Raw genomic sequence first — 26,386 nt, 5'->3', positions numbered from 1 at the left:
CGCATTGCACAGTTACATTTCGAATTTCCCGTGTCCGGTCTCCCGGTGTCCTCCCGTTCTTGTCCGTCCATCCACTCGGGCGCACCAGTGTAAACCTCGATCTGCCTCTGCTCTGCACCTGTTCGCGGAAGCCGAACGCCGTGGAGCAGGTCAACGTCCGGAGCCCACTTCGCCTTAGCCGGAACCCCTCACCACACCGATATAGGTCAAAGGTCACGTGGATAACAAGAGGAGCACCCGTGTATTTAGTTGATGGCGTCCGAAAATAAATACCGGCAAGGAGGTGCAGACAAGCTTGTTTTTGATTTTGTGGGTTTTATGAAGCAATTTTTGGACGGCGCTTCGCCGTCTCAGGTTAAGTTGTCCATGACTGTACAGAATGCGCACTGATTTACTACTCCGCAAACTGAGATTAGGCTGTCGCGCTGGGTCTTCACCTACCCCGGGAAGGACTCCGGAGACAACCGAATTAGCTCCCTGACATCACGTGACCTCCGAGACCTCCCGCGGTGCACTGTCCCACGCTCGCTGCGAAGTTTGCGCTCCTCCCTTTCTCCTTAAAAGAGTGCGTCCATTATACCGGTGGCCGTAATGCGGGCCGGCGACTCGCCATCCTCGTGCCCCCCCCCCCCGGCGCTCCTAGCTGGCTTGTCTGGACCCACAATGCCCGCGTCATGCCTGGCTGCGCCGTTTAAGGGCTCTGCCTGGCTCGCGCTTGCACTACTTGGCCGCCAGGGGGGAGGCTGCTCCGCGTGTTCGCTGTTCGGAGTATGCGTCACGGTCACGCGACTTTTGCGAGGTGCATCCGCTGCTTGACTCTTTGTTCGGAAGGAGCAGTGCCCGTTTCTTCCTCTGTGTCGAGAAAAACAGAAAGAAAAACGTAATTCCCTCTCCCGAGTAGTTATATCAGCATAGTTTCGCTTTTCTATTTGCGTATGCCCTTCACCCGTGTTTACTGTACCGGCCGCTTGTTTTGTTTTCTTCTTTTTTTTGTTCTCGAATACATATATAGTTGCCCATTAAGTCTCCCTCCGTCTCTCACCCATTTTTCAACTGTCAGAATGTGCCGTCTTATCAGAAGTGCAGCGTATTTGCTAAAGCACGGTGCCACATGTTTTGAACTGGCTTGAGGCCGTGCCAGCGGTCTGTCTGCCGCGATGCGTGCGACCGCTCAAATGAAGCTCCCAGACGCGAGGGAGCGCTGGTCCGATGGCGCAGTCGTCTTGCGAAGGCCGTCCACGACAGACGAGGGCCCATCCTGTATTAAAAGCGAAAGCCTTTAATGGCTCTTACGGTCGTCTGTTAACAAAGCGTGTCACACGCGTTTAACTCCCGAGCTAAAAAGAGATAGAAAACCACTGATCTCCACTAGGTGGCTGGATGCCGCATTCCCGCTTTCCGAGACGAGCGCGAGTGAAGCCACCGGAAGTTGGACCGCTTGTCCCGGAAGTCGGGTGTCTGCTGTGTATTTCAATGCAAAAAGTCGTGTCTTTCGCCCTTTCGTTCTCAGTTTTTTGCGTTGTTTTCGTGTGATGTCTGCTGTTATATGAAAGGAACAAGCAAGCTGAACGCGAGAAATGTGAGCATTGTGTGCAGAACCCTGTAATTTCTTCGAAAGTGAAGAAAACAGGCATGCAGGTCTCACCCTGCCTCGCAAAGGGGTACGTGCATTAAACACTATGTTCTTGCCTGGTTCTTGTATTCCGAGCGTAAAGGAGAAGTAGTGGAATGACGATGAGGCTAGGTCACCTTAAAACCGAATTTTCGTGCAGCAAAGAAAAGGCACAGCGCGAGAGGAACGACTGACAAGAAAGGCGAATGGTGCAGTGCGCGTGAGAAGCGCTGTTAGAAGTCAACTGCACCAAGCACCACGAATTAAAGACCATTCAGGCTTAACTTGCTACGATACGAAACAGTACATGACACGCTCCGTCGAAAAAGCAGTACCATACCTTTCGGAGGCGCTAATGTGAACCAACAGAACACCTTCGACACCTCACCAGATAGTAACCTAACCCTCGCTCTGGTTCGGTCTACACATAATTCGGTAAGATGGTCGCTGCAAAGTCAGATGCCTGGTGAATGTTTCCACCTATTCTTTCTTACATTTATCCCCCATTGATAGCATAACTTGGGCTTGAGCGTGGGAACAAGCATCGCAGTAAAGAGCACAGTTGGCGAAGCTAGGCAAACGAGACGACACCGAGCCGAGTAGACGAGGCTCCATACTTGCTGTGCGTAGCGGCGTCCTGTCGTCTGCTACTGTAGTCCCATTGAGATGCAATGGGCCCTTATTTTTGAAACGCCATTCCCGAAGATTCCGCTGGTTTCCTCGCTCAGTTGACGGCGCAACAGGAAGGCATTGTCATGGAAAAAGACGAGAACGGCGAAAAGACGAAATGCTAAGTGGGAAAACAAAACTGGAACTGAAAAACCGTGCTGAGGTCCGATTTCATGCACTGCCAAAGGCTGACTTCCGGGACAAGGCCACTTACTTCCGGTGGCTTCACTTTCGATCGCCCGATGCGGCATCCAGCTCCCCTAGTGGAGATCAGTGTAGAAAACCAATGGTTGCTTCAGATATAGGAGGAAAAAATGAACCTAGAAGCCAAGTTTGGTGACTGCAGATTAATTAGTTAATTATTTATAGGCAAAAATGTCGAAATTGCGTCGAAATAGCGCAGACGTCGATATAGCCACGGGACGGTGTGACGTCACTTCCCCCGGAAGTCGTCACGGCATAGTGAAAATTATCACAGAATGATCGGAAACACGTCGGATTTGTGTCAAATTAGATAGAAAAATGTCTAATTAAGCACAATTAACACTTAAGATCCTCGAAAGATGTATAATTTGGGTACCGATATAGCCACGGGAAAGGTGTGACGTCACATCCACCGGAAGTCGTTACGGCATAGTGCCCTCTGGTTTCGCCTCTCAACGCTTCAGTTGCCAAAGTGTCCTCGCAATTTTTTACGCCTTGGGGGGATGTTGGGATTCGGGCGAGTATAGTGTCTGCACGATGCTTGGTGACAGTTATACTGTGACCAGACACGCATGCGACTTTATAGCACCTGCGGTTTAAAACGTCCCGAAGCGGCACATGGGCTGTGAGGTTCGCCGCAGTGGAGGGCTTTGGATTAATTTTGACAGTACGCGGGCACCTGTATACGTGTTGTATTCATAGAAATGAATCCCGCCACCTTGGAATCAATACAATTCCCCGACGATGCTAACCTTCTTCAGCGTGATCTCTCTAACATTTCTCTTTGGTGTAATGAATGGCTTACGGAACTTAACACTATGAAGCGCAAAATTATGCGAATATGAAGAAGTGCCAACGCTCCGCCTGTGTACTACCTAAATAACGTTCCCTTAGAAGCGGTTACTTCATATAAATACCTGGGTGGTCATATTTCTGCTGACCTTAACTGGACGCGCCATATTGAGTACATTGCTAACAAAGCTATCCGCATGTTGGGCTACGTGCGCCGTAACTTTTCCAAAACTCCGTCTTCCTTGAAATTATTGCTTTATAAAACCCTAATACGTCCTAATCTAGAATACGCCACCGCCATATGGGATCCCCATCACGAAAAACTGATAACTTTGCTTGAGCTAGTTCAAAATAACGCTGCTCGTTTTATCCTGTCCAACTTTAACCGTACCGCAAGTGTAACAAGCATGAAAGCTAATCTTTCTTTGCCTCTTTTAGCATCCCGCCGGCAGACAATTCGTTTGAGATACCATCATCCCATGCTACATGATGCCCTCATTTCGTCCCCCAGATACGTGTCAAACCGCATTGATCATCGTCACAAAGTTGGCATTGAAACGTGTAACACTGCAACTGCATTTCAGTCTTTCTTGCCTCGTACATCACGCGAATGGAACCGCCTTCCCGCAGATATCGTGGACATAAGTGATAACCAGCATTTTCGTTCTGCACTAGCTAACATTGTATAACAGGAGTATGATAATACTTTGTTTTGTATTATGCATTGCATCTGTTTATGTATCTTCATGTTTTGTAACCACTCCCCTCTGTAATGCCTTTGGCCTTGAGGGTTCAATAAATGAAATGAACAGCTGAACGGCAAAGCCACTGAATCACTGGCGGGTTCATGAAAGCTCTCATTAATATAATTAATAAAAGGGGAGAAAAATAAAGAAAGACAACACATAGACTTCATCTGTGATTGCGCTGTAAATATACCATCTCTGAAGTTGTGTTAAGTGTCATACCATTTTCTCCGTGTTTGGCTTGAGCTAATTGGCTCGGCCAGCTAGCACTGTAGCGCTCGCTGTTAACTGAACCAACGGGACCAAGCAGAGAGAAGAACGCGGTTTCGATCGGAACACGGCAAGTGAAATTCGTCCATCATGTTGCTTGAATAATGACGTCATTAATAACGCCACGGGTCCTGTCTCGTGGAACGGGAAACAACAACAACAAAAAAAAAACAGATGGGGAGTCTATTGTTGGTCCATAGAGACCTGGAAATTGAAAGGGACACTGAAGGCAAATTGAATTCGGCCTGTATAGACAGGACAGCTCGATCTAATCGCAGGAAGACCACTCTCACCGAAAACGGAGCTTTTATAGCTATAAGAATAGCAAAAAAAAAAAAAACGAAATGCAGGTGTCGCCGCAAGCGGCCGATTTCGCAAGTGAACTGCGTGCGTCGATACCAATTTTTGGGTGCTGATCTCAGAGGCTACGCTACGCAGCCATTCGCTTCAAACCGGTGGCAACCCGTCCTTTTCTGTAATGATTGGTTGGTTGGTTTATGGGGTTTAACGTCCCAAAGCGACTAAGGCTATGAGAGACGCCGTAGTAGAGGGCTCCGGAAATTTCGACCACCTGGGGTTCTTTAACGTGCACTGACAACGCACAGTACACGGGCCTCGAATTTCTCCTCCAAAGAAATTCAACCGCCGCGGCCGGGATCGAACCCGCGTCTTTCGGGCCAGCAGCCGAGCACCATAACCACTGAGCCCCCGTGGCGGCATAAGCTAGAAAAAGAGCAAAAATCGAACTATAGGTGTCGCCGTAAGCGGCCGATTTCGCAAGTAAACTGCGTGCGTCGATAGCAATTTTTGGTGCGGATCTCAGAGGCTACGCTACGCAGCCATTCGCTTCAAACCGGTCGAAACCCGTCCTTTTCAGTAATGACGTCACGACTTTGAATCCACTGGCGGGAAGATTTTTAAGTTCTTTTTTTTTTTTCTGCGATAAACGGGTCTTTTTGCTGCCGGAGAAATGTGGACATGGCCGTAAAGAGGCAGAGGATATTTTTTCCTTTTTTTTTTCTGAGAACAGTAATTGCACGGACTTGTCCGCAGGGTTCGTTTAACTTTTCTAGGAATCAATGAATGGCGTGTGCGAATTCGTCTAAAGCGCCGGCACTGAAACGCATTGCGCACGTGTCCCGATGCATTCTACAGCGTTTACAAACTCGAACTATGTAATACTCCCAAGGTCATGCGCGTGATCGTCCGCGCGTGTGCGTCGGCGCGGACAAATGACTCGTGTTCTGCCGGACGAAGCACGTGTCTTCTTGTGCGGACGTGACGGCCTCAAAAAAAAAAAAAAAACGCGCCGAACGCACGTCAGAGTCGTTGCCCCTGGCTGCAATAGTGTGTCGACGGGTGGCCGAACGCGTGAGAAGGCTGACCCGGTCGGACCGAAGGGACCTCGCGAGAACGTCCAAAAATCGCCTTCCCTTCCTTCCTTGCCGGCGCAAGCACGCCAACTCGATGACTGCTGTACACGATGCTATGCGCCCTGTTTTTCTGTGCTAGGCTTTGCAACGTCTCCCGCTGCGGATGCCTCTTGTTTTGCTTCGCTTTTCTTTTTTTTTCGTTGGGACTAGTGGCAACGTGACCTAACGTTCCTTCGTGACGGGTATACAGCGGCTCTTCCGCTTTTATTTCCTTGTTTATTTCCTTTTTTGGCGACGTTCCGATGCGAATGGTTCGCTTTGCTGGCGCGCCTGGGGTGGTCTCGAAAACTTCAGTCGGCCAGCGAGAAGCCTGCATCACGAGGGAAATGCTGAAACAGAAGAAGCGCCCCGTTGCTGCTTTACACCGCGTGTGTTTCATCTAAGATGTTCACAAATTTTTGAACACAGGCCTTTGAGGTAGAAGGCCGCTTTTTTTTCGGCAGAGCATTGTCAGCGAACGCATTGGAATACAGCTAACACGTGCTGGCTGGTAGGCTGGTTAACTAATACCATAGTCCTTCAATGCTAAGCATTGAAGGACTATGCTAATACTGAGTAACTTTTTAACTATTACTATTAGTCTCCTTATTTGGTGACGTGTGTAGCCCACCGTAAGTAAAAATGAAATTTGGTAAATAGGTTTTTGAGGGAAGGAAACGACGCAGTATCTGTCTCACATATCTCGGTGGACACCTGAACCGCGCCGTAAGGGAAGGGAGGAAGGAGGGAATGAAAGAAGAAATGCAGAAAGTGGTGCCGTAGTGGAGATCTCCGGAATAATTTCGACCACCTGGGGATCTTTAACGTGCACCGACGTCGCACAGCACACATGCGCCTCTTGCATTTCGCCTCCATCGAAACACGGCCGCCGCGGTCGGGTTCGAACCGGGTGCTCCGGCTCGGTAGACGAGCGTCCTAACCACTGAGCCACCGTGGCGGATCCGTAAGTAATATCCTTATCAGTTTTTAGAATTTCGAAAACGCATTTACCCTTGGCGCTGTGGCCCAACAAAGTTTCGCTATACATCGCGCCAAAATACATGCGCTTTCGAGAACCTTGCAAACGAAGCATTCCCTCCAGCGCACATAACTCGTCGAAACAGCCAAAATGTGCTGGGTCACAACGCCGAGGGTAACTGCGTTTTCGAAATTCTAAAAGCTGATATGGATATTACTCACGGTGGGCTACGCGCCTCTCAATAAACTTAGAAGACTAGCAGTAATAGTTAAAAAGTTGACGGCGCAATCTTAGTTCTAACCAGTCTACTAGTTAGCATGGCTTAGCAACCTAGGGGGAAGGCAGTCCATCTAGGTCACGTCACCTTAAGGCGAAGCTTCAGTGTCCGCTCCAGCTTTTACGTGAAAGATGACCTCAATTGCGCACGCGGAGTCAGCCGACCGAGCGATCGGACGAAAATGCGTGGGTGGCAGCATCTCGCGTATACTTCGGTTCGGCCAGTTATCCGCGGGCGGACGGAGACGCAGCAGTCTCGCGTAGACGGGTCACTGCGAAGCCCAGGGACTGCCGTCGGGACGGCGTGATCCAGTTTGGCAACTGCGGGGCGAGACGCGGTTGTGTAGGGGTGGCACGTGAGAAATCGCCGACGCCAGCAGAAACGGGATGATGGGCCACACGCGAGACAGACGCCGTTGCGACAGAGGCGGACCTTATGCCTCCCCTCCTTGCTGGCCGAGGAAGCGAAGAGCGCGCTTTCGACACGCCGTGTGGAGGGGTCTTTTACGAAAGGCCCGCGCGAATTAGACGAGGACCCGGCAGCGGCTTCACTGAGAGAGCGTGTTGGTGTTGGCGAGGAATACATTGGCTCGAAGGGGGTGGTGGTGGTGGTGAAAAACTTTTATTTAAAGGCCTAAAAAAAACGAAAATTATGCAGCAGCATTGCGGGCGGCCTTCAGGGTGCCTGTTGTGGCGTCCAGGCCGTGCCCAGTCGCGACGTCCTCTGCTCAGGTCACCAGCCGAATTTGGAGATTCGGTTCGGTGCTGGACAAAACAGCCTGCCACTGCTGCGGACTTTCAGGTGCCAAGAGGCAGGGGGCAAGTGTGCTGGGCAGGAGAATAGGATATGATGTAGTCGGCTCTTGGGCTGTCGCATAAGCGGCAGGCCGGCTAGTACGCTTTGGGGTTGAGGAGGGCAAGACGTGCGGGGGTGAGAAAGGTGTGGGCCTGGAGAAAGGGACAGAATTGGATCTCCTCACACGTGCCGCACGGATCGCTGGCGCAACACGTGGCATCCCCGCAACTCGGTTTATCTCTCCGCGTGCGCGAGGAAGATGTGCCACGTTCGGACTGGACACGGCCGAGGTCAAGTCCAGTCCGGACGTGGCTTTTAGATGCGGTCGCATCCAGTCCGGACGTGGCTTTAGAGTACCGGCGCATTTGTCCGGAGTCCAGCCAATAAGTAGGCATGGATGTGGAAAGGGTTTAGGACGGTTTAGTTTGGTTTATGGGGTTTAACGTCCCAAAGCGACTAAGGCTATGAGGGACGCCGTAGTGGAGGGCTCCGGAAATCTCGACCACCTGGGGTTCTTTAACGTGCACTGACACCGCACAGTACATGGGTCTCTAGAATTTCGCCTCCAAAGAAATTCAGCCGCCGCGGCCGGGATCGAACCCGCGTCTTTTGGGTCAGCAGCCGAGCGCGGAGACGGTCTAATGGAAACAGCGGGACGCTCTGCTGTGAGGATCGGATGGGTCGGCGGTCGACGGCGAAGTCGCGCGTTGCAAGAACAACATTGAGTCGCGAAAGTGTATATAGCGGAAGAGGGAAGGAGAGGTGTTTCTGATGGGGTTCGGTTTGGAGTGGGGTGGCCGCGTACGTAGGGCTGGCCAGCCAGCTTGTCGGAAGCCTCAACTGCCGGGCACGGGCGGCCTGCATAAAAAAAGCGTAATCTGCGTGCGTGTAAGTATATACGTGTGTCTGTGTATGCGTGCGCCTTCTCGCATGGCGGCGGGTGGAGCAGTCTGCAGCTTCGGCCCCGGCGGCGGAAAGCTGTCGCCGGCGCATTCTGGGGGTCGCGCCCGGGTTCTATTTTCGAGCCTCTCTCTCTCAGGCTGGCCAGCCAGTCCTCTCCCCCCTCAGCTCCTCTTCTTCGGGGGGGTACACGCACGGGCCGACGAGCGCTCGGAGAGACAGCCAGCGTGCGTGCCTACGGCCCCGGATAGAGGTCGAGCCGCGGCTTGCTTTGCTTTTTTACTTTTTTTCTTTTCCGCGGCCGCGTTGGTAGCGTCTCTTCTCCTCTCCCAAAAACGAGCGCACCCAGACTGACACGCGGCTCCTGCTCTTGAAAATAAACGCCTTCTTTAAATGCGCCTTGATGCCCCGAAAGTAAGAAAGCAAAAGGGAGATAATCAAGGGTGAGGGAGAAGTATAAAGGGAGAGAGGCGGGAGGGCAGTTGCAACCTGCGGCCCGTCACGGGGAACTCGCGAGGGGAGCCTGACGTAACCGCGCTTGTCGTTCAAATTGCGGCCGGGTTGCGACGAGCAGCGCCGCGGGGAGCGGTTGTCGCCTCGCCGTCTTTTTTGTGTGTGTGTGTGTTTGTCGTTTGCAGCGAACACGTTCGGACGCCCGGCAAACCGCCGCAAACCGGTCTCGGGAAAGCGGGTTTGAGCGCGGGCCCACTTTTCACTCGGGCTACAACAACTCGCGCCAGCCGCGCAGGCTCGAAGAGCTCTTCGAAGGAAGCGCTGTTTTTCTTTCGAGATACACGGCGTGCCACGATGACCGCCCTTATAGAAATGGTCCATCGACAGTTTATAGACTTCTTACTGACTCTATTGACTTCCTATAGATACTGCTTTTTGTCTATTCATAGTCTATAGACTGTTTATAGACAAAAGTCTACTAAAATGTATGGCAATAATCTATAGATTGTCTATACACTGTCTATGGCATTTGTATTGCGTATAGACTTTTCTCGAGGATTTGTCTATAGGCAGTTTATAGACTTTGTAGACAGAAGTCTGTAGGCACTCTGTAGACTGTCTCAAACGTTTTTTGTAAGGGCGGGCCGTGTCTCTCGGCGGCGCACACTGCGTGGGTAGTTCGAAAAAAAATGCAGCTGGATTGAGCGTAATGTGGAAAAACGATAGACTGTCCAGTAGCGATAGCGATGTGCTACCGCGATCACTGCTTGTTCCAGCATTTGATCGATTCCCGGCTTAGACGTGAGTGCTTTTTTCTATGGACACCTCTATTGATTCCCCACCGAGCAGCGACGATCCATCAGGAAGGTGTGAAAGGGTGTCCCCGTGAACGCTATAAGCTCTTGAAATGTTAGTCGCCGCGGTGTCTCGTCTTCTGTCCCGGCCCGTTGTGCCGGAGTATAACTCACAGGTGTCATTTGTTCTCTGCTGCGTGGACCCAACGCTCGCGCGCCTTTGTGACGTCATTGCCCGAACCCGTCGCGCTGCACAGCTGCCCGTTCGAGTGAAGCCCAGCTTTGTCCGCATCACGGACTGCATGCCGCGCGCCATCATACGGATGGGTTATGATTTAGTAGACGCGGCATGCGTACATCGTTGGGGACAGGAATGTCGGCTTTGTGTATTTTTTTTATTTGCTTTCTGCTGAGTGATGTACAAACGAAATTTGTCACGTGTGTGCCGTAAAACTATATGCGCGCACTTGGTATGAAAGGGGCGAATCGCAGAGAAAACGGGTATATGTTCGGTCATACAGGAATGCCAGAAGAGGGCAAATACGGGCTGGTTGGTACATGCTTTACGAATTGGAAAAACAGCGCAATCAAAGACGAGACACAAGAAGGACAAAACACCAGCGCTGGTGTTTTGTCCTTCTTGTGTCTCGTCTTTGATTGCGCTGTTTTTCCAATTCGTAATACGGGAATGCACTGTGAAAGGAGCGAATCGCAGAGAAAACGGGTGTATGTTCGGCCATACAGGAATGCACTGTGAAAGGAGCGAATCGCAGAGAAAACGGGTGTATGTTCGGTCATACAGGAATGCACTGTGAAAGGAGCGAATCGCAGAGAAAACAGGTATATGTTCGGTCATACAGGAATGCACTGTGAAAGGAACGAATCGCAGAGAAAACGGGTATATGTTCGGCCATACAGGAATGCACTGTGAAAGGAGCGAATCGCAGAGAAAACGGATATATAGTCGGTCATACAGGAATGCAGTGTAGAAGAGCTTCTTCGTTTCAGGCATGCATTCGGCGCGTGCACTGTTTGGACTGCCCATGCGCGCGCCGCCTAAATGGAAGAATAAAATTAGTATCGGAGTAGCGAGCTTTCTCTGTCATGTTGGTCGAGCCAGTCGTGCTGTGGTAGCTCACGAACGATGTTCCAGCCAAATGGAGCGTGGAAGGTTCGTGACGTCACAGGGAAGTATATTTAGGCGACGAAATAACGACCGCACGAATCGCAAGCGTTTTGTTGGATCACCACTGTCTCACGCACGCGCTGTGCCGTTTTATGGTCCATCTGCGCAATTTGGTCACTCCACACTCGTATAGGCGCTTCATTTGGTAAAAAGAAAAGAACGGAGTTTAGTTTTGTTAAAAGTGTAGATTCCTAAAGAGGCGAGTTTATGGACAACTCTTGGTTGGGGGAGGGGGGTGCGGCCTGCCATTTTCAAAACTTTCCTGGTCGAAAATAGAGGGGGAAAAAAATAGGTCCAGGTCGGTTTTTCCCACAAGAATTATCCCACGTGAAATCCCCAGTTGGCTGAAATCAATCCGGGGGGGCATCCTATACGGTGTGCCTCGTAGTACACGTTTCGCTTTTGGACGATACGCTGTGTGATACGGTACTGTACCGTACGGCATGGTATGTGCATGGTACGGTATGATGCGGTACGGTAGGGTATGCATCTTTTCCTGCTTCTTTTCTTTGGCCGTGTGCCGTTGCGCTGAAAAACTATGAGCGTAAATCAAGTATACCAACTAGCCCAAGAACTAACTCTACTGAAAAACGCTTGTTGTTGTTGCCTCAAAAACGATAGCACATACCGACGGTGGGGGATTGGCCATGGTTTGGTGCAGATCCAGACAGGAGAAAAATTCATGCTGGCTTATCTCAAGCGGCTCGTAAATGAAAATTGAGGAACCTGGGAAAACGAATAGTTTTGAGGAGATTGGAATGAAAATCGAGGAAACGAAGAGGTGAGGGCTAGAATAAATTAATTTGAAAGCAATAATCATAAATAAATAAATCATGAGAGAAAAGTAAAGGGAAAGAAGAGGGAACGAAAAGATCTCCCGCTCTCGGTAACATACCTGTGAAGAAGCTCACGCACTAGATTAATAGGGGCATGCCCTTTGATGGTTGCACCGGAGGAGAGAGGATGACTGGAAGAGTAAACGGCAGCCCTAATTGAGCGAGGGGAGTTAGGGGAGTTTGCAGATTACTGTCCACCGTGCACAGACACGTGACTAACACGCGACGCGCTTCCTCTTCGTCTTCTCGTTGCAGGTGGCGATCAAGACGATCAAGAAGTCCAAGATCGAGACGGAGCAGGATTCGCTGCGGATCCGGAGGGAGATCCAGATCATGTCCTCCATTCAGCACCCCTACATCATCCACATCTACGAAGGTGAGGGCGCCACGAGCTAGTTCCGTGCATTGCACCGAACTCGCATTGGCGGAAGTGGCAAAGCCAGATGCGCGCCAGCAGGCTGCGGGTGTTGTTGCTGGTGAAGAAATATGCGTGGAGTTGGCGACTTAATTAACTCAAACAGGGGTGGCACGCCTTTAGGGTCGGTACACTCTAAACACGGAAGGAATAAAAAAGGGAGTAAGTTATGCAATAGCACAAGTGCGATAGAGGACGTATTACTCCTTTTTTTGCTCCCATGCAGGTGTATTCGTGTCTAAGAGTGTATGTAAGCAACGAACGCAAATCACGTAGACAGCGGTCAGTGTTACTTCGTCGCGCCTTGGGAAGGCGAGATTTTCGGCTGTGTGCACATGACCAGAATATCCAAATTTCATCTCTGATTGAGTAGAGAGGGGAAAGCCTGAAAGTTCCCTTAATTAGATCCGAGTGTTTCTACTGCAGGAACATTTTTTTTTCTTTCAGCAGCTTGAAAACTTCGGCAATTTGAAAAAGAAAGAGTTACTTTCGGTTCTTACGATTCCCCGAAAATGCGTAAAACAAGTCCTTTGCGCCAAATTTTCCTTGTAAAATTTCCTCAAAAAAAGGGAAAAATCTCGAATGGGAACATCACTGCCGGATGCGCCGGTTTTATGTGCAAGGCGCAGCCTGCATACTCCGAACGGAAAGGATTAAAGAGGGAGTAAAGTTGTCCTCTAGTGCACACCCTTTAATTAAAGTGCGCTAGAGGAGAGCTTACTACCTATTTACTCCTATATAGGTGTAATAGTGCTTAGAGTTATGTACTCGCATATCAACCGAGTCTGCGGTGTGTGTGTGTGTGTGTCGGCGGGGGGCTAAAGGTTACGTTTGTCACTGGACCAGCAACGGCCGCAGCTGTGGGATTGGAGGCGGCACGCGATTTCTCGCTGAGATTTTATTTCGGAAAAGTGTCCGTAGCGCCGTACTCGAAGGGAGGTCCAGGATGCGTGATGAATCGGTGTGCCAATGGATAGTCTGGTGTCTGACGGTGCGCTGCAGTAATGTTCCGATCGGGATTGTTTTCGGTTAGATCGTTAGCCCTAATACTCTCATTACTAAAGGTCGCGCTAGTATGAAACAGAAGGTCGCTCAAGTGTGTCCAGTGGGTGGTTCCATTGGTACACAGATTGTGGACCACCTAATTGGCGTAGAACGTTCGGAGTGGTATCAAACAATTCAGCGCGTTACGGAACATAAAATCAGAGCGTAGTGCGTCATATATATTCGCACCGACGACCTTTTGGTTCCCCAAACCGTGACTAATTGCAACTTCAAACGTCCATTACGGCCAAACTGATTGACGCAGAACATTCGAAGTGGTGTCAAATAAATTGTCTTGCGCTGTATACGTTCGCATGAAAAAAAGTATATATCTGGATATAACGAAAAACTTGTACCGGACATGGCGAAGGTGGCTAATAATGCAATAGTAGTACGATATTGCTAACACTCGATACTCATACGCTGCCTCAGCGTTTTGCTCTTTTTTTTTTCTCAGGAAATTTGAGAGGTAAAATTTTACGCAGTTTTACGGGGAATTTCAAGAACCGCAACTGTCTCTCGTTTTTCCAAATTGACGGAGTTTTCAAGCCGCTGCAGGGGGGAAAAAGGCCTGTAAGAGGGATTAATAATTTTGGCTCTAACTTGGGTAATTTTCGGTTGCGGCGTTGGCCATCACTGTGCTTTTCGGTGTTCGCACGTTTTACCGGAACCGCGTAAAACGAGCGCAAGACATAAACATTTGGTCGAAATGGTCGTGACGTCACAGTGTGCGAATTTCAAACGGGGCCAATTGTACTTTGGCTAGTCTGGTTTGGTTTATTGGGGTTTAACGTCCCGAAGCAACTAAGGCTATGAGGGACGCAGTAGTTAAGGGCTCGGGAAATTTCGACCACCTGGGGTTGTTTAACGTGCACTGACATCGCACAGCACACGGGCCTCTGGAATCGAACCCGCCGGGAACCCGGAACCCGGCCGGGATCGAACCCGCGTCTTTCCGGTCAGCAGCCGAGCGCCGTAACCACTGAGCCACCGCGGCGGGTGTACTTTGGCTAGTAACCATGCAACCAATTAAGGGGGTGGTATAGCGATGCTCCATGTAAGTGAGCATCACTTACATCACTATTGGCTCCATCACTATTGACATCACTTACATCACATCACTATTGGCATCACTTACATCACTATTGGCTCCATGTAAGTGGGCCAATTGTACTTTGGCTAGTAACCATGCAACCAATTAAAGGGGTGGTATAGTGATGCTCCATGTAAGTGTTATTGAGTTTAGTTAGTTAATTAACTAATTAGGCTAACTAACCTTTTTTAGTCACACCAGATAAATAAATAAAACCAAGTAGGAAATTGGTCGAGTTGGGGAATCGAACCAGGGTCACCGGAGTGCGAGTCGAGCACGCTAACCACTCCGCCATGCCAGCTCGATGGTTTCGAATGAACAAAGGCGCGTCTAGTGAATACGGCGTCTTCGCTCACTCGTTTCACGGTCCTCTCTCAGAATAAAAACAAAACAACGAGCATGCAAAACATTATATTGTATAGTGCTCGTACCCAATCTCGGTGCGTTTCTAGTTTCGACACCGCCCTTTACTAAAAGGCCTGCCGCTTGGAGAAGAAGGACGGGGTGCGGGGGGAGGGGGATATTTGTTTCGCATTATTATACAATGAATCTAAGCTCTCCGTCTCGCCACAGGCTTCGTTTTGGTATCTTTTGGGATAGCAACGCTGGCACTACATTCTAAATGTGGAGATGAAGCGATATACGCAATATGCGCCTGCATTTGGATGTATGCGTATAAATACCGCGCATATCGCATATTGCTTTCTCGGCGTATATATTATACCCCAACCATTTCATCCTCCGTCGTAGATACTGCTATACCGAGATACGGGGCCTGTTGGCTCATGGCCCATTAGGTTTCGTATGTTAAGGCTGAGGTCACGGGTTCGAATCGCGGCCGCGGTAGCCGCATTTAGATGGAGGCAAAATGCAAAAATGCCCCTGTGCTGTGCAATGTCGGATTATGGTGGTGTGCTTTTATTTTTAAAAAATAAATAAAATAAAGATGGATGGGTGGGTGGTTATATAGCCACATATCTACGTCCCTGGGCTGAAGAAAGTAAAAGTAAGAAAAAAGGGACAGCGAAGATGGATAAGCAGGGAGAAGAGAAAGACAGGATATACAGCAAGAGAGGGTGGTGGGAGAAAGGTTTTGTTATAAAACTGTGCAGCTATATGTACAAGCGGTAGTACGTGTATTTGAGCACATATTACGTACTCTACACGCTCACAGGAACCAAAAGCAAATCGCTGTGTACACACGCGTCCTATATCCTCCTGAGACCCGAAGTGAATTTGAGTGCACAAAAACTTTGTAGGGTTTCAGAATAAGCTGGTAGGAGTACAAAGGTGAAAAGTGAGAGATATTTTCTCAACAAAACTAATAGTTTCAGCTCAGCACGATGTCCAATATATTGGACACTAGGACTCTAGCCGTATGTTCCCACCCAGTGGGCGTGCCACAAAATACTTCATATAAAGCTGTGAAAGTTGTGCGAAAAAATACTTTATTATGACAAAAGTCAAAGTAGCAAAATATACGTCAACTGAATAAAAAAGTTTCGCTGTGCTTACTTGCTGTGTGCCTTTTCGAAGCATCTTCTGTCTTTTGTTATGCAGAACTGCTGACATTTTGTGCAAAAAAACTTTGTTTTCATGGTGCACCCCTCAAACTTGCAGCGCGCAGCGTTAGCTGCGTCAGACAGCCTTGGGAAGTGGTAGGCACTTTTGTTGGTCTCTCCTCATCGAGCTTGCTTTGATGGTGGGCTCCACTCAACTTCACTGTCACTCTCTATTTCTTGTTTTTTTTTTCCCTTGACGTTCCTTGCTTCTTGACGTTTCTTGGGTTTCTTGCTGTTTTTGGATCGACAATAGTGTCGTCGTCGCTGTCCGATAGGTCAATGTATGATGTGTTGGAGGCCGCCGCGGTGGCTCAGTGGTTAAGGTGCTCGGCTGCTGACCCAAAAGACGCGGGTTCGATCCCGGCTGCGGCGGCTGGAATTTCTTTGGAGGAGAAATTCTAGAGGCCCGTGTACTGTGCGATGTCAGTGCACGTTAAAGAACCCCAGGTGGTCGACATTTCCGGAGCCCTTCACTACGGCGTCTCTCATAGCCTTAGTTGCTTTGGGACGTTAAACCCCATAAACCAACTAAACCAACCAACTGATGTGTTGGCTTGTGCAATTCTTTGTAAAACTGCTTCGGCCGTCTCATCAGGAACGCGAGGCCTGTCTCCTACAACAAAAAAAGGCGTTATTTCGTCCCCAGCCGTTAAATACCAGCAGTATTCGTTTACAGTTATTGCGAAAGCCATCTCAAAAGCGCGGCCAAAATAACCGGGCTGAGTCCCAGCGTCCAACGTATTGGACATGTGAAATCAGATTGAAAGCACAGAAAAGTTAGGTCATGTAGAGTTACAATTATGATATCTACATGTTTTCTGTTCTATCTTTGTTGATATCCAACAAAATTTACTCGTTCAAAGTAGGTAAAATCGCAGAAACAACACTTACTTCTCCGGCAGGTGCCATAGAACGCCGCGCCGCTGAACGCCGCCGTTTTCAAAGTGTTTTGGCGGGAAAGTGAGCAGTTTAATTTCAAAAAAGGTGCACAGATGGCGCCACCAGTTGTCCAATGTATTGGACAAGTGGGTTTTATGAAGATGAATCTTTCGGCGCGGGAGTACTGGCTTAAAAGCTAATGTCCAATATATTGGACAAATTGCCATACACGGGTCTCAGGAGGATATAGCAGTCCTAAGCTGTGTACGCGAGGATTCTGTGCGATGTCAGTGCAACATTAGGAACCCCAAGTGGTCGTAACTATAATCCGGAGCCCTCCATCACGGCGACTTTCAGTGCCACCGTCAGTGTCAGGACGGCAGCAACCGGGGAATACAGAAAGAGAACAGGAAACGTGCAACGAAACGAGATTCTTATATACACTGCGTATATCTGCCTCGTTCCTAATGGAAAAGATAAGCGAGCGGATTAATTGTCTGTCAGTGTCATGGACAGGGAGTTGTACGCAGCACGTCTCGTCGGGTGACACGCCCGACGGTCTCGCATGGCTCGATGCTGCGCTGCACTGCCCGTTTCTCGTATTCTCGCTCCTACCCAATGGACATTAAAACTCCCATGGACGTACTGCCGACGTTCAGGACATCCGCAGGACGTCCGAGGGACTTCCAGTGCCCATTGGGTTATAGCTTTCGATGAATGTATATACCTGCTCAATCAGCTTCGCGCTTCTTCAACGCGCACTCTATAGTGTGGAGGAAAGTCAATGATACGCTGAGCTTTGAAGGTGTGGAAGCGGCACTTGAAGAGACATGCGCTCGATAGAATAGATGAGCTCATATATGGACAATCGTTAAGAATATGCATCTTTGCAGCAGTATGCATATACAGGGCCGTCCACTCTTAGAACACGCTAGCGCATGGCCGTGCTCTTTGGAGGGTCACTGCGTCCGAAACGGCTGCGCATCGAAGCGAAGTGGTAGATGACGCGAAGCACCACGTCCAGGCACACTTTCTCCTGCGCCACTTTGCTGCGATGAGCGACTGTGTCGCACGCGGTGGCCCTCTCAAGAGTGCGGCCACGCACTAGCGCGTTCTATAAGAGTGGACGACCCTGTACCCAGCGATAGGCGTGTGTAGCTGTACATTATACGTCTTTCTTTTTCTATGCGTAGCATACTGCAATCACTCAGTTCAGCCCTTGGGCGCGGCCGGGCAGCCACCAAACCACGTGACGTGACGCCACGTCGTTTGGTGACGTGACATCAGCGAACCACTTAAAAAAAGAAAAAGAACAAAAAAATAAAAAAAACAATGGCTGAGCATGGTGGCGGTTGCCACCGCCCCGTTTCAAATGGGGCGCTCCTATCCATCCATCCATCCATCCATCCATACGTCACGGAGGAAAAGCTGCCGAGAAAATCGAGTGCCGCCAAGCAATACCTCGCGCAAAAAGACCGCGCAATATGCAACGCATTCTTGGCTTAACCAAGCTAAGCCTGGGCATTTTTTTTTTTTTTGCATTTCGCCCCCCCCATACCGAAGTGTCGCAGCATCGGCGATTCGAACCCATACCCTCGGCCATTGCGCCACCTGGGCGGATACAAAGCCAGTTGGCAATGCGCTTCGAGGCCTCCCTGGCGGCGTGCGTGGTGTTGTGTTACGACATGCGCCTGGCCCCGAGTTGCATGCACGGCGCCTTGGCTCAGTTTCAAGGGTCGCCACTTGGAACGGGCCGCGGCGGGGAGGGATACCGGGAACAGCGGCCAAGCGTTCACATTAGCTTCGCGTTTAATGAGGCAGCTTCCTCCTTACGACTGTGCATGCAGGGATGCTGGAAAAAATAAGGGCGAGGAGAATATAGCGTCCATAGGCCGGAACTCGCTGTCTTGTTGACAGCGAACCTGGAAATGTGGCAAGGTACGCGGGGTTATGAAACCTGTAACACTTTGGCACGGAGGGGGGGGGGGGGGGGGGGGGGGGGGAGCTTGCATCGCCCTTTGCATTCTATAGAAGAGGCAGCGAGTTGTAATCGCAACCATAAGCAAGTAACTACTCACCGCGGCGGCCATGCTTCGATTAGAAACGTGAAATGTATCTGTTTGGTTTAGATTTACCGGGTTTAACGTCCCGGAGCAACTCGGGCTATGAGGAGCGCCGTAGTGAGGGGATCCGGAAATTTCGACCACCCGGGGTTCTTTCACGTGCACTGACAGCGGGCACAGCGCACGGGCCTCCAGAATTTCCTCTCCACCGAAATGCGACCGCCGCGGATCGAACCCGCGTCTTTCGGGTCAGCAGCCGAGCACCATAACCACTGGGCCACCGCGGCGGATTGCGAAACGTGAAATGCACCGTTATTGCTCTTCACATTTCTGAGCCGCTCAATGATTTTCGCGCAGTAGCGGAAATGAAAAGGCTTTCGCGAAACTTCTGAGCTAAGAGAAGTATCAGCAGGCGCCCTTTTCTAGGACGGCTCAGCCGATCGAAGCATGCAGCCCTTCCAGTTCCAGTCCAGTGTATGTACAAAGAAAGAGGGGGGGGGGGGGGGGGGAGAAAAATTTTAGAGCCACTAATGTTTTCGCGGTCTGCCCTGTTTGCAAAACGGAATGAATGAATGAATGAATGAATGAATGAATGAATGAATGAATGAATGAATACGGCAAACAGATGGTAAACGTGGTTTCACAATGTACTCCGCGGCTTTTTAGACTGGCTGTTTTGTACAGTCTTGGTCTAAAGTCGTGAGGCCACATTGTTTGTTTTTACAGTGGACGCATTTTAAAGTGGAAAAAGGTCTTGAAAGATGAGGACCGTGGTTCCTCTCCTCTTGTAGAGGTTTAAAGCTTGAGGGGGTGCCATAAACCTAGTGCTCCACTTCAAGTCTGAGAAAGCGCCTGAAGACTTCTGGTCATGGAGTTCTGGCGGAGGAGAAGTTAGTCATCATCATCATCATGTCTGACTACTCCCACTGCAGGGCAAAGGCCTCTCCCATGTCTCTCCACTTAACCCTGTCCTTTGCCAGCTGCAGCCGCCGTATCCCCGCGAACTGCTTAATCTCATTCGCCCACCTAACCTTCTGCCGCCCCCTGCTACGCTTGCCTTCTCTTGGAATTCACTCCGTTACCTTTAAGGACCAGCGGTTATCTTGCCTTCGCATTACATGCCCGGCCCAAGCCCAATTCTTCCTCTTGATTTCAACTAGGATGTCATTAGCCCTTTTTTAACGTTACACCTATCATTCTCCTTTCCATAGCTCGCTGCGTTGTCGTTAACTTAAGCTGAACCCTCTTTGTTAGCCTCCACGTTTCTGCCCCATAGGTGAGTACCGGTAAGGTACAGCTGTTGTATACTTTTCTCTTGAGGGATATTGGTAAACTGCAATTCATGATCTGAGAGAACCTGCCATATGCGCTCCACCCCATTCTTATTCTTCTAGTTATTTCCCCCTCATGATCCGGATCAGCGGTCACTACCTGCCAGAAGTAGACGTATTCTCTTACCACTTCCAGCACCTGGCTACCAATTGCGAACTGCTGTTCCCTTGCGAGACTATGCAACATTGCTTTGGTTTTCTGCATGTTAATTTTTAGCCCCACCGTTCTGCTCTGCCTGTCTAACTCATTGACCATGCTTTGCAGCTCACCAATCTGAGAGTGGTTGGACAACTTGCGAATTCATTTAAGGGAGTCCTGCAACGCCCTTTGTCGCCGGGGCCGCCCTCTCTGTGCCTCCTCTTGGGTATGCCAGGATTGCGACAGGGGCAGACCAGACTCATAGAGCGCGAATGAATTCGATCCCGCCTGCTGTCTTGATCTTCTCTCTCATTCATTCATTCATTTTTTTTTCATTTTTCATTTCTTTCATTTTTTCTTCCTCTATCTGATGCAACCATGGTTTTCCTTCTATCTTTTTTAGTTCTCGAGTTAAACGCGTGTGACACGGTTTAACAGTATGAGCCATTAAAGGCTTTCGCCTTAAAAATTGTGTAAAGTCTTAGGTGAAACACCCTGTATACTTGGTGGACACACATGTTGCAGGACCCGTCGGCATATAATCTCGCCCCCAATTTCCATCCTGAACGCAGTTATGTCCGTTGCACCGGTGGAGACGCCATCTACGTTCTTTTCACGGCAATCGCTCTGCCTGTCTCACTGCGCCCTGCTGGTGGACCTCACTGGGAGAGGAGGAAAGGAAGAGGAGAGCACTTTTCAATAATGCCGAGGCACTTTTCCCCTGCATGACCGGCATGGTGGTGTTGTCGCGCGGAATACCGCGCGAGAGGGGCGCGTTCCTTTTCTTAAATGGCAATTCTTTTGTCTGCCAAGCGCGCGGTGTTTGCGCCGAGCGTAACAATGCAGACTGGGAAGGAAGGCCTCCTCGTGTAAAGCTGGATAGCACGCGACGCCCTCGCGGCATTGTCGCCGAAGGTTACTAACTTAAAATAGCCTCGAAGAAACCCTTAGTAGGCGACCTAGCTTGGATCATATCAATTCTGGACGGTTTAATAAGTTTTTAGTGTTCAATGCCGCCTCAAGCCAGCGACGCCAGTGCTGGGTTCTTTTTTCTTCTCAGTTGCGGAGATCTCGGAGGCTAGGCCGCGCTACCTTTAACTTCTAACTGCTGGCGACGGCGTTCCTTTAGGAAAAATGTTCTAATTCTAAATTCAGTGTTCTGAGCAGCAAATGCGTTTTTGTCAGTTGCTGGACGGAAAAGGCCAAACAGAACGATCAATAATAAAAAAAGACTGATTCCCTCAGTGTGGCTGTGACGTTTTCCTTAAATCTGGTCTCTTTGTTTCGGTTTCGAACACGTCCTTATTCTGGCTGGGGCCTCCGAACGTCGTGCGCGTTTGTTTCAGATAAATGGAATGATCGCGGCGATAACGACGATAACGTCTCGACGGGCGCCACGCCCTGTGCAAGGCCGCCTCTAAGCAGCGGCTATACGATCTAAAGATCGCTGGTGCTTCAGCCGTGATCGGGCTTCGCGTATACGCCTCGGCTTGCTTGAATGAGCTGCTCTCTCCCCCCTCCCTTCGGTGCGGAGCGGGAACTGCCGTCACGACTGCGGTGAGCGAGTATACGTACTCTGAATTGCCCTCCCTCTAATACGCGCATTGCAGTACGTATACTATATATACATACGGGCGCCTATAAATAACTGCTCGTGTACGCGATACGACGTGCGCGCCGTGTAATAACGCGTGATATCTTCGAGCAGCGTGCGCTCGCCTGTAGATAAGCGCGCATCACTGTGCGATTAGATCTCCCAGCAGCGCCCCCTCTCCGGCACAGCGTTTCTCAATGGATGGATGGATGGATGGATAGGAGCGCCCCCTTTGAAACAGGGTGGTGGCAATTGCCACCATGCTCAGCTTTTCTTTATTTATTATTTTTTTGTTTACTGTGTTGGCAATTCTCATTAAGATTCTCCATCAACTTTGCCTACGGTTTCCTACTATTCTAACCTTATGCCACATCTCTGCTTTTCAGCCACCAATCCTCCAATCGCTTTTTGCTGACTTCCACTGCAGATTTATTTACATGACCATTGTTATCTTTAAACCCTAGGGCCTCAGAAAGAGTGACTGTGCCTGCATCGACATCCGGATGGATACCATCACATTTGATTATGAGGTGTTCAATTGTTTCCACAGATCTACCACACACTGCACATGTGTCATCTTCTTCGTTAAATTTCTTTTTGTAGCTGCGCGTTCTAAGACACCCTGATCTAGCTTCAAAAAGTAGGGCACTGCCTCTTGAGTTATCATAGAAAAATTCTTTCCTGATCTGCCTTTTCCAGAATCGATATAGTTCTACACTATGTTTCTTTTCCATTGAATTCATCCAATTTTTAACTTCCGCGTTTTTAACCTGTCGTTTAATGCTCTTTCTTTCTCCGTCCTCATGACCGGCATACTTACTGGTTAGTTTTCTAGTTCTTTTCCGCCACTGTGAGTCAACGTTCTTTCTGTATAAATATTTAAATACCTTAGCTGCCCATCTGTTATCGTCCAATTTCCTCAGGCGTTCTTCATATAGTATTTTACTCTTAGCTTCCCGTGCCTCGAACGATGCCCAGCCCATATCCCCTTGTACTGCCTCGTTTGTGGTTTTGCCGTGGGCACCTAGTGCTAATCTTCCAACAGCTCTCTGATTTACGTCTAATCTCGACTGAACTTCTGCCCTTAAGCACAGAACCGCATTGCCGAAAGTAAGTCCCGGCACCATTATTCCTTTCCAAATACCTCTTAGTACTTCATATTTGTTGTACCCCCATAATGCCCTATGTTTCATTATCCCGGCGTCTCTTCGTCCTTTTGCCCTAAGAGCCTGTTCATGCTTTTCCGTGTATATCTGCCCTTCGTTTAGCCATATCCCGAGGTATTTGTATTCGGCCACTTTGGGTATTTCGTGGCCTTGTATTGTAAGCACCTGATCAGTTGTATCGTTAAAAATCATCACACCTGATTTAGTTGCGCTAAAACTGAATCCTAGAGCGTCTCCTTCGTCTCCACAGCAATTAACCAAAGTTTGTAAATCTTCCTGGCTATCTGCTAACAGTACAATATCGTCCGCATACATTAAACCCGGGAGTCGCTGCTCAACTACATTTCCGCCTAATCTGTACGATAGATTATAACCCAGATTACTTTCTTCTAGCCTTCTTTCCATATTTATCACGTAAAGCATGAACAGCAGCGGTGATAGAGGGCAACCTTGCCTTAGTCCTTTGTGCACCCCTACAGTTGTGGTACTTTTTTTCCCTTCCCATGTAATTTCAACTTCATTATCTCGGTAGATTTCCTGTAGAAAATCAATTACCTCATCACCAATACCTAAATCTTTCAATATGCTCCACAGGAGTTCCCTGTTCACGTTATCGTATGCACCGCTTATGTCTAGAAAGGCTATAAACAGAGGTCTATTTTCCGCCTTAGCTATTTCTATGCATTGGGTAAGCACGAACAGGCTATCATCTAACCGCCTACCCCTTCTGAACCCATTCTGAAGTTCTCCGAGTATCCTATTCCCTTCTACCCATGACTGCATTTTTAATTTCACCGCCTGCATTGCCAGCCTGTACATAACAGATGTTATCGTAATCGGACGGAAGGATTTTATGTTCATCTTATCTCCTTTCCCTTTATAAATCAAATTCATTTTACTCTGTCTCCAGCTGTGCGGAATTTGCTGATTTGTTATGACTGCCTCCAATGCTTTTATCAGCGCGTCCTTGCTTCTTGGGCCAAGTTCATTAATCAGCTTAATTGGAATTTCGTCTATCCCTGCGGATGTGGTTTTAGGAATATTCGCTTCCGCCTTTTCCCAGTTAAGACTAGTCAGTTCTAAGCTGTTCTCTTTTGTGCTGTCCTGTGTTGCCGCCTCACTTGGGGAGATTACCCCATTGGCGTCGCTAAAAGACGCAGCTATAAATGACGTAATGTAGTCCACAGCATCGTCTCCCTCCAAACATTTTCCCTCAGCATCTATAATCTGTTCCTGCTTTCTTTGATTTGTTTTTCCCAACCAGCTTATATGGTTCCAGAATTTTCTTGGCCCCCCTTTATTTGCCTCGCGAACTTCAGCCAGCCATTTATCAGAGGACTGCTTTATTTTAGCCTGGACTAGGACCTGAACTTGCTGTTTCTTTTGTCGATAAGATTCCCATTTTTTTCCTATTTCCTCTACAGATAACTGCGCCCTCTTTGCTTCTCTGTGTTCCCTTGAAGCCACCCGTCGTTGTTCGATGGCCTCCTTAATTTCCATATTCCACCAGCTTCGTGGCTTCCTCTTTCCTCTCCAGCGGTTAACTCCTTTCACTTGTTTCATTTTTGTAGCGATGAGCAGTTCCAACTGATTATAATCCCAATTTTCCATGTGGCGTTTCTCAATTATTTCTTCTATATCGGCTGATATTAGCGCTATTTGTTCATCATTTAATTTTGCGTTGTCTTTTGGACTTCGTTGCATTTCTCTTTTGACTAGGGCTCCCAACTGTAGACTAATACGTTTATGATCACTTCCTAGGCTGTCCTTCCCCTCTTCGTCTATTTCCATTATTGCGAGCTTGCTATAGATGCCCTGCGACATTAGACAGTAGTCAATGGTTGTTTGCCTGTTACGGGATTCCCACGTGATTTGTCCCTCACATTTAGTTTCTCTATTGACAATAACTAAGTTGTGCCGCTCACACAAGTCTAGCATTAACTTCCCGTTACAATCTGTGTATCCATCCAGATCCTCGATGTGGCCGTTCATGTCTCCAAGCAAAATAATATCGACACCGTCTCCAATCTGCTTTATATCGTCATTGAGGCACTTAACTAGATCCTTGTTTTCTTGCCTGCATTTGTCCCCGGTCCCTAAATAAACTACCCCTAGCCATGTCCTTTTGCCAGCAATTGTACCTGATACCCAGACATGTTCTTTGCAAGTTGATTTTATTCTTTGCCAATTTGTTCCTTGATGTATCAGCATACCTACTCCTCCTCCCTTCTTCTCCGTTGTTGTTCTGTTGCACCCTTCCCAGACATAGCCATCGATGAAAGGTGGATCTTCTAGATCCCTCAGATGTGTCTCGCATAGAGCGTACACACCTACTGCTTCGTCCTTTAACTGCTGTTCTATTTCTAGCCATTTCGCTCTCTTTCTACCCCCTTGCATGTTTATGTAACTGATCCTGGCGTTAAATTTCTTTTTCGTAGTTTTCTTTCTGGGCCTCCTAGTGGCCATTTTGCTGGGATCAGCCGCCATTGTTACATTTACATACATTTACATTTACATTTACATTTACATTCTCAATATTCGCGGGGAGAGCGCCCTCACTCGGCATTGTTAAGTGTGCGGCGTTTCGTTTTTTGTTTTTCGTTCAACTGGTTTCGCACAGGGCCGCGGCTGCTGAACGCGCGGTGGAACCTGTGCAGGCCAGCGCGTATCGCCATATCGCAATTGAAATATGAAGCTGCGCGGATACTTAGTTCGTACGCATGCGTCGTGCACATGCACCGCCAAGCTCTCGGTGAGCGTCGTGGCCCCCTACCCCCACAACACGCACCCCTACCCAGAATCCCTAAACACTCCCGACTGCCGTCAGCTCTCGCTGGAATTCGCATTACTACGCAGGGTAAACGTACCGCCACTTTTTTTTTTTTAATGCGAAAGCCTTAAATGGCTCATACTGTCGTCCGTCCGTTAACAAAACATCGCTAATCTACGCTGATTGGCATAGGTCACGGAGAAAAGCTCGCCGCGGTCGTTCACATTCTGCGGCATTCGGCAAGGTCGCGGTGTCGAATCTCAGCGGCCGCGGCGGCCCTGTTTTGATGAAGGTGAAATTAAAAAAAAAAAAAAAACGCCCGCATGTTGTGCGATGTCATTGTATACCATCTGTGTAAGTCCAAGTGGTCGAGAGTCCTTCGTTATACCTGGCGTCTCTCGATCG

The 26,386-nt window shown here is 49.0% G+C and overlaps 1 protein-coding gene across 2 annotated transcripts in view; it reads left to right on the top strand.

The window, feature by feature from the left end:
- LOC149336721 (uncharacterized) overlaps positions 1-26,386 on the top strand; it is a 98,116-nt gene that overhangs the window by 45,245 nt on the left and 26,485 nt on the right. For both annotated transcript variants that reach the window (XM_089553068.1, XM_089553067.1), the window contains exon 2: positions 12,181-12,301. In XM_089553068.1, coding sequence (XP_089409194.1) covers positions 12,181-12,301 — 121 coding nt within the window. The remainder of the gene's footprint in view (positions 1-12,180; positions 12,302-26,386) is intronic.

Source organism: Amblyomma mixtum, chromosome 7, assembly GCF_055824585.1.
Source record: "Amblyomma mixtum isolate Tamu chromosome 7, ASM5582458v1, whole genome shotgun sequence".
Lineage (NCBI taxonomy): Eukaryota > Metazoa > Arthropoda > Arachnida > Ixodida > Ixodidae > Amblyomma > Amblyomma mixtum.
Note: the sequence above shows the minus strand (reverse complement) of the source record. Positions and strands in the feature narration are given on the sequence as shown.